The 8,760-nt window shown below is 36.1% G+C and overlaps 1 protein-coding gene across 1 annotated transcript; it reads left to right on the forward strand.

Moving 5' to 3' along the window:
- The first annotated feature begins 278 nt into the window (after positions 1-278).
- Positions 279-4,694, forward strand: LOC140157574 (uncharacterized). Its single transcript, XM_072180813.1, has 2 exons — positions 279-427; positions 2,709-4,694. The coding sequence occupies exon 2, from the start codon at positions 2,730-2,732 to the stop codon at positions 3,654-3,656; it is 927 nt and encodes a 308-aa protein (XP_072036914.1). The 5' UTR covers positions 279-427; positions 2,709-2,729; the 3' UTR covers positions 3,657-4,694.
- The last annotated feature ends 4,066 nt before the right edge of the window (positions 4,695-8,760 follow it).

Below are 8,760 nucleotides of genomic sequence, written 5' to 3' on the forward strand. Positions count from 1 at the left end.
TGCCTGGGGTAAAGTAAGATAAGAAAGTCCACTATGACACTATCTGGCCTAACAATTCAAACATGATTCAAATGTCAAATTTGTAGATTTTTACAAAGTTATGATGGTAAATAATTATTTTGAAAGAATAACTTCAAATTTTGAAACAGACATTTTTGGAAGATGTGGCAAAGCTTAGTCCATTATACATTCACTAACTATGGACGCCAAAGGACTTGAAGCAAGTCTAACACGCCTACGGGAAATGTCAACAAAGCTCACATTACTTTCATAGTTCAGTGGTTTCATCCATTAACGCACGTCGCACACCCCTACCTGTACTCACATAAACTCCGCAGCCGGCCATCTTACTAAAAGCTGATAATTGGTGGTTGGTAGTGCACGGTACTGCTGGTGGAATTATTAGCTCAGTATTAATCAAAGCTCGGTAAGTCTAACTGTACGTATTATGTATAATACTATAATTTTTGTTGATAAGAAGAAAACATATTTTTATTTAAAGTTATAGTAATTCCAATTACATCTTGTTGTTGCTCATTACCCGGGGCTCATGATCAGAGACAACTTAGTCCGAATAATCAGACCCAGAACAAAATATTAATTTCTGACATGATCGTGTACTGGGTCTGAACTGTTTCCATATGAAATCTTGATGGCAAATTGGACAATAGAAGCACATGGTTCTACGTGCCAGCTTTTTAATCCCTATGCAGGTTACGTGAATCACGCTATTGTGGACCATCCTTCTGATACTTGAGTGTTTGGACAAGCGGAACGGTTTTTGTCTACCTCTCTGTTTGTAAACAAACCAGGAGGTCGAAATCGTCCTCCTCGCCGAATACGAAAGTCAGCGTAATAGTACGGCACTTTAAGATTCAACTGTGTGGAATTATAGCCGGCCTGCCAGCCGGGATTCAAAATGTGCCTATTTTTTTATTATCTCGGTGATTTGATTGAGCATATTAAATTCGTTATTTTTTTGGTATTTGGGATCTAGGCGTCGTAACGTCACTGAGCGTGCTGAGAAGATCAGTCTATTTTAGAATTTTCACTTCCTGCTTTTCGAAGATTTTAATATAGGCCTATATGCCGTGCCGCATATAAGGGTGAATAATAAAAGATTCCGAAGATTATAATCCATTCCCAGGATCAAATGATTTCAAGCATGCATTATAACATGAATACGTAGCTAGTAATGAAAAAAGATCCGGTTGCATCATTGACCGGTTATGTAGACTATTTTTATTCAAGATCTTCGAGCTTCCAAAAAAGGCTTTATTTGGGACATTGGGATAAGGAGCACAACAATTTTCACACTATTTTGAACCATGATCGGGTGAATTGTGGTGGAAAACGGGCTCCTTTTCTTTTCCTGTGCCTTCCTGATGTTCTCTTTCATAATTTTGTTGGAACACTCCGCCCCCCCGGCCCCCCTCATATAATGATAATAGTCCCCCTACAATAATAGTTTTATGCTTCATTTTAGAAAACACGAATGTTCGAGGCATTATAATTATCTAAAACACGAGTTGTTTAATTTAATTTTAATAATTAAACTTGATGCTGCTGTAGGGCTGGAATGCATAAAACAACAGAATGATAATTTATAGAACTGCAAACATGTTTAAAGGTTTAAACGTATTTACAAAGTGCTTACAAAATGCGTTTAGAAAAATTAGTATGTAAATTTCTGTACACCGTTTTTGCGGTGTCTAGTTATTCTTAAACTAGCATATTTTACGAGATGATATACTTTTTCGACGTGTATGTGTAATAGCAAATAGCTCTTATGTAATTTTGCTATTCAAGTATTTGCTATATAATAATAAACTTAAACACAGTTGCGCTGTTATATTTACACTGCATGCCTGAGTCGGAACAGAGTAGGAGAAATGACACACTATAGACATTTCGATGCTATGGCGTATACTGTGCATCCTATATAATAATAATTATCTAAAAAATGGCCACGGTGCAACCAAATTTGAAAGCCAACTTTAAGTTTCATTTGAATGGTATGCCAACATTTAACTGTTCTGTAATTTTTAAAAGTTGCAAAAAATAATTAAGTAGTTCTCAAGTTACTCTCAATTATAAAGTAAACGATAGTGCTATGGGCAATTCCAGTTGAAATTCATACACCCCCTCCCCTGTGAAAGACATGGCCTTATTAAATCTGCCACATAAGGAAGTGAATTTCAAATGGGTTTATGATACCTATTAATGGGTGACTCGATTTGAAATATGCACCTATGTGTGCATGTGGGAGATTATGGTCATGTCTTCCATAATGGGTGCGTGGATTTCAAATGGAATTTATCGGGACACGGAAGTTCGGACACCTCTCCTCACTGCGCCATGCTCCAAGTGTTTCTAGAATGCTGTCAGAATAAGAAAATTGTTAGTGCTAATTTATTGCACATTCTATGGAAGCCTGATTACTTTTTTGAAATAGCCGAGTGGGAGGATTTTCAATGCAATATTTTTGTGTAAAAACTGAAGTAGGCCTCCTGTAAGAATGAATATTAACTGCACATCATAACGATTCGCGATACCCAATTGTGCATGGTAGGGGCCTACAGTTGATGTCGTTTAGGAGGCAGAGAATTTTGTTTTAATTCTATACGCCAAAATATTTTTTTAATTTAGTGAAAATGAAGACTGAAAAAATGGTGAAAAATCTATGTAATATTATTGATATTTTTCAGGTTCCTATTTGTTGAGACGCAATGGCTGGTGAAGCAGGTCCTCTCAAGGTCTTCCTCTGGACAACTCCTCGCACTGTGTCCACTTCATTTCTCAAATGCATGACTTATGTGCCTGATACCGTAGCCTGGCACGAGCCATATCTACAGATCGGTAAATTCTCCTATCAAGTCGAAGATCCGATGTTTTCCGAACCTTACCGAGAATTGGCGGAAAAGCACGGAGGCGCTTCCGAAGTAGCTAAGATTGAAAGTGGATATGACGCAAGTGACAAAGATTTTGATTGGCTGAAAGAGCAGTTAGAAGGTGATTTTCCTGGAAAGAAGATGGTTTTCGTGAAAGACATGGGAGCAAGTATTCTTAGAGAGTCGCGACATGATAAAATCCCGAAGGGATTTCGGCACACTTTCTTGATACGTAATCCTAATAAAATCATGAAATCTCAACTGAAAGGGTTTATGAGAGCACAAAAGACAGGATCATTTAAAAACCCCAAGCTTACTCCCGACAAAATACGTCCCGTTCAGTATTTGAATGAACTATGGAAGTACGTGAAAGCTGAAGGTTTAGAGTCACGACCTGTGATCATTGATATCGACGAGCTTCTGGAGAATCCCAAAGAAATGCTGGAAGCTTACTGTAAAGAAATCGGCATCCCCTTCACAGAAGATCTACTGACTTGGCCCGCGGGTGATGACGTCATGACAAAGATCTGGATGGTTCCCAAGCAAACCATACTCACCTATCGTGCAGTTGGAGTACATGATGGAACCTTTGCAAGCACAGGATTTCATAAATCACCGACTACGACTGTTGATAGTAGCAGCGCTGAAGATGAACTAATGAAACAGATTCCGCCAATTTTAGCGCAAGTATTTAAAGGGATGGTGGACAGAGAATATACTTATTATGAAGAACTATATGCCGAACGGCTGACTCTAAATAAGTAGGCCTGGATGCCTGGATGGTGTATCGGATATACCCTGGTTTTGACGTTATCTGAGGTTTACTAAGAACAAACATACGAACATGTTCCTAGAATTAAGCTGTACAATCACTTGGTCTCATTACAAAAAAAAAATCGGGAAACGTCATGCCTCTCTGATATTAACTATAATACAGTTAACACACTTCATCGTTAGTGAAATTGTTTTTGCGTCCGATTTCGGTTTTCAAGAACATTAGTTTATTGTTTTTTCGGGGGGAAATTAGGTTACACTTAGTAAGGGTAACACTCTGCACAATGGCAATGTAGACAATATTAATTATGTTTTTTTTTTTTAAAGTCGGTAATGAAACTGAGATAATACTAGGCAAAAATGAGGAGAAAAAAACAAACAATAGGCCTAAAAAACATAAGAAAATTGACATAAACATTTTTTCATAGCTTTGCATTAAGTTTGCAACCAAGTAGGCCCCCTATTCAAGAGACACTGAGGAAGTTAGTATTAAATGGTAGTAACGCAATTTTCAAAATTTCCGACTTTAGCCTGAATGGATTCGGGTCACATTGGATTTCTGTACGTAAGGCGATGCTTATTAAGTGACGTAACATAGGTGTGTGTGTGGGGGGGGGAATGTTTGTGTTTGTACCCGGTCTTTACTATGACCGAATTTAAATGAATTATTTGGCACCCTGGTTATTTACATTTAAACGCCTGATACTAAATACTAAACTTAAAACACAGTGTCTATATTGAAAACGTTTTTCATAAACATGTATATTTATAGATATAAAAAAAATCGTGTTTAGAAATTCACCACTTTTCTTGCACCACGTTAGATAGATAGATTTATTTGGAATCTTCACTTTTACAACAGTGGCACTCATCTACCCGATGGTGCGTCCACATCAAAACACGTTTCTAAACATGTTTGATTCCTAAACACCATTGTCAAATTTCAAGACATCGTGTGTTAAATTCCTAAACACAAGGCATCAAATTCCATAAAACATGTGTAGTAAAACACGTCTATAAACGTAGTGCAAGATAACACTTTTTGCAGTTTAAACTAGAGATTTGTAAAATAAACATGTTAAACGTAAACACCATTGTCAAATTCCAAGACATTATGTGTTTTTGAAAATCCTAAACAAATGTCATCAAATTTCAAAACAATGTTTAGCAGTTAAATGTGTTTACAAATCGACTAAAATTTCTTTTGGAATGTGTTTGTCCGGGGGAGGGGGCACTCGAATTACATTTTGACAAGGGTGTGCCGCTGGAACTATAAAACCCCTACCCATGTTTAGGAATTTTTTAACATAAAAATGGATGATTTGACAGTTTGTGACCATTTTTGTTTTAAATCTGGACCCATATTTCTGGATTTTTTTCTCAAACCAGGACCCATGTTTAGGGTTTCCTTGCAAACAAACGATCCGTTAGAGCGGTACATCCCTGTATATCTTATATAAACATCTCAAAAGGTAACTAACCCCCCTTAAATAATGGCCATTATTCAAAAAGGAGTTACTGTAAATTTAATGTAGTGAGGTCCAGATTTGAAAGTTGCACTTACATACAAATTTTTACAATGCAAAAACACTCAGATATCATTACACAGATTTCCTTCCATTACGCTGAATGCAAAATCAATAAAATTTACTGCAACTTTTAAATCTGGGGCTACATTGATTTAAATGTACACTGTGACGTCAATATTTAGTCAATTGCTACAAATGAGGTGTCAAAATGTGCAGAAATAAATTCTGCTTCCAACGCATTTTATAGATTTATAATGCAATCACCCGTTTTTGAATAATGGTCATTATTTAAGGGGGGTTAGTTACTTTTTTTGAGATGTTTACTTGAGTACCGCCCCCACACACACACGGGGATTGGACATTATCGGTTTCAGACAATTGTGGAAATATGTGTGTGTTTAAATAAAAAATTTGTCAGTCAAATTTATTATTTCTTAATAATATTACACCTTTATTTCGACTTAAGGAACGTTCACCAAAAATATTCTTAAAACGTTTCAAACGTGTTATAAACACGTTTTTTTCATAACGTTTGATTAACATTTAAATGGGTATTTCTCTGAAAAGGTGTACTATTGGAAGATAGGCAAATATGAATTTGAAAATGATTATAAAAATGTTTCCTTTACATATCTGTAAGGATGTAAGTCTCTAGTGCATGAAAACAATATTTGGCGCCATCTTTAGGGGCGCCCTCTATATTATAGAGGGCGTAATCTGCAGGTTGTGCCAGGTGAGCATCATCTCCGTCACATCTAGGCCAAAAAGGAAAAAAGGACACAAAAATTGTTAAAACTCTTAATTATGAGTTTTATGGATAACCTGTAAGTTGCTTGGTTCATGTTTGCTTTTTTCATTTAAAAAAAAAATGACTTTGTACTTTCGTCATTTAGTTGGGACAATGAGAGGCAGGCTGTACGGTAAAAGTCATGTCTGTTGGTATTTTTTTTATACAAACTTAAGTATATTCATAATTTTGCTTGAAATAACTAAATAAATTTCTATTAACATATACACATACAATATCAATTACATTTCCAAATAGTAAATTCCATGTTGTCTGGGTCAAAGGTCAAATAAAGGTCAACAACAATTGTGATGGAGATGACATTGCTGTGATGGAGATGATGGTGATGTGACGGAGATGATATTTCTACAAGAATTCCTATAGAGAATCATCTCCGCCACGGCAAATTGTGACGCCAACTGATGTAGCGGAGATGATGGTTCAGACATTACTTACGGTTAATAGCAGGGTAAAGCTTACCCACGTGTTGCATATCACCACAACAGCTTGTGGGACATATTCAACCATCATTATTTTCCTGAAAAATTCAACAATAACACTTATATCAAATTGATCAGAAACGTTTGGAGATGATGTTGAATAAAGGTACGCGCCTGTATACTTGAAGATACCCTCAAAATTGGCAGGAAAAGAGTGCCAATGTGCAGCTATTTCGGGTTGATGTTTTTCGTCGTCTGTAAACGGCAGCGTACGGGGTCAAATTATTGACCTCTGATATTTGGTCTTCACCTCCAGCCGTTTTGATGCCAATGTGACGGCAATGATGCAAAACTAAGGGACAGCAATTTTTGACACAAATTTTGAATTATTCCATAAAATTGACTTTAGAAGTGGTTTTAAGCATTTAAACATTCTTAGACATGATATTTACCCCAGTCAGTGGTAATTTTCACTTGCCCACACTTGCTCACAAAAATACTACAAAATCACTAAAATTCGGTGCGTGACATCGGGACATGGGGTTTTCAGGGGGGTCGTCAGATATTGAAGAATTTTTTGACTCCAAGAAATTTATTTTTCCCCACTTGGATGTTCTTAACTATTTTTATATATACAAAAGTCCATGACTAAGCCAAAAAAAAAAAAAAAATCCGCTTTTAAAACTTTTATGAGCGCCGAAAGTCGCGGGACTTAAAAGTTCACCTTTTCAGAGAATCACCCAAATGTCGGGTTATATATAGGGTGTACCAAAAAACCCTAATTGTACCCTCTTTTTCTTCTATTTCTGAAAAATGAATCAAATATATTTTGGTATGTAAAGAAACCTTTATTCGTTAGCTTTAATAAACCGAACGAATTATTTCAATCGGCTCACATCTTTTGAAGATATATGCTCTTCTAAAGAAATTTACCCGTTTTTCACCTTGTCTACGGAGGAGATATTTTGCTCCACAACGCCGATTATTTGCTATTTCTCCACTTACGATCCTGCCTATTAAAATTGTCTCCTTTCGATAAACCACGTCACATTTATTTCTTATCTTTCAGGATGGGTGATCCTGTGTGTGCACCGGCATAACCTCTGCCTTTTTGCCTTTGTGGCACTATGAATATCCATTTATGATGCATGATCAGGCATACACGTCACAACAGGCATCATCACATGCCCAATTGTTTTAATGGCTAACTTATGGGATGGGGTAAAACGTTTGGACAGTATTTATTGTGGGACATGAGAGCACATCAGGCATATCGAATTGCATTCTGAATACGAAGAATGTCCTGCTGATATCAAATAATTTTGATTTTTTGAAATTCGCAATTTGTGTAATACACATTTTATGGCAAATGATTAAAAATTGTTATTTTTCATATTTAACAGTACTCGAATTAAACTTTATAAATCTGATGATATGTACTTAAAGTGTATGTAGCTGGGATGAAAAGCCAACGATCAATTGAAAAGTTTGACCTTTCATATTGAAGATATACATCATTAGATTTATTAAGTTTACTTCGAGGACTGTTAAATATCAAAATATCAATTTTTAATCATTTGCCATAAATGGGTATTATATCGCGAATTCAAAAAATCAAAATTATTTGATATCAGAAGGACATTCTTCGTATTCAGAATGTAATTCGATATGTCTGATGTGCTCTCATGTCCCACAAAAAATACTGTCCAAACGTTCATACCCCACCCCTTAAAAGGCGAATGATGTAATTCCTTGTAAAATACAAAAACTGGAATAACAGCTTAGTTTCTGGGGGAAATTACCCCTCCTCCGGCTACGCCCCTGATCCCGTGCGTACGTTAGAGAGAAATATGGTAAATTTAAAGGGCTACAAATTCCCTCCACGATTTAATCATGTTGATCAACGTTTTTCAAAGTTAGAAGAGTCTCCCATTTTCTTTTCGCTCCATGAATATTACTGATAGCACACTACTTCATCCAGTATCTAATGCTGATAAGACACTACTTCATCCTGTATCTAATGCTGATAATACACTACTTCATTCAATATCTACTGTTGATATCACATTACTTCATTCACTATCTACTGCTGATAGCACACTACTTCATCAGCGATCTACTGCTGATAACACATTTTCATCAGCTATCTACTGCTGATAACACACTACTTCATCAGCTATCTACTGCTGATAACACACTACTTCATCAACTATCTTCTGCTGATTTTTTTGTTTAGTACAAAATAAATCAATTTTGAATTTTTTTTTAATTCCAAGAACTGCTATACCCCATAATAAAAATAAAAGAGACCAATGGAATGCTAGACATATATGCGCAAT

The sequence above is a fragment of the Amphiura filiformis genome, chromosome 7 (assembly GCF_039555335.1).
Source record: "Amphiura filiformis chromosome 7, Afil_fr2py, whole genome shotgun sequence".
Lineage (NCBI taxonomy): Eukaryota > Metazoa > Echinodermata > Ophiuroidea > Amphilepidida > Amphiuridae > Amphiura > Amphiura filiformis.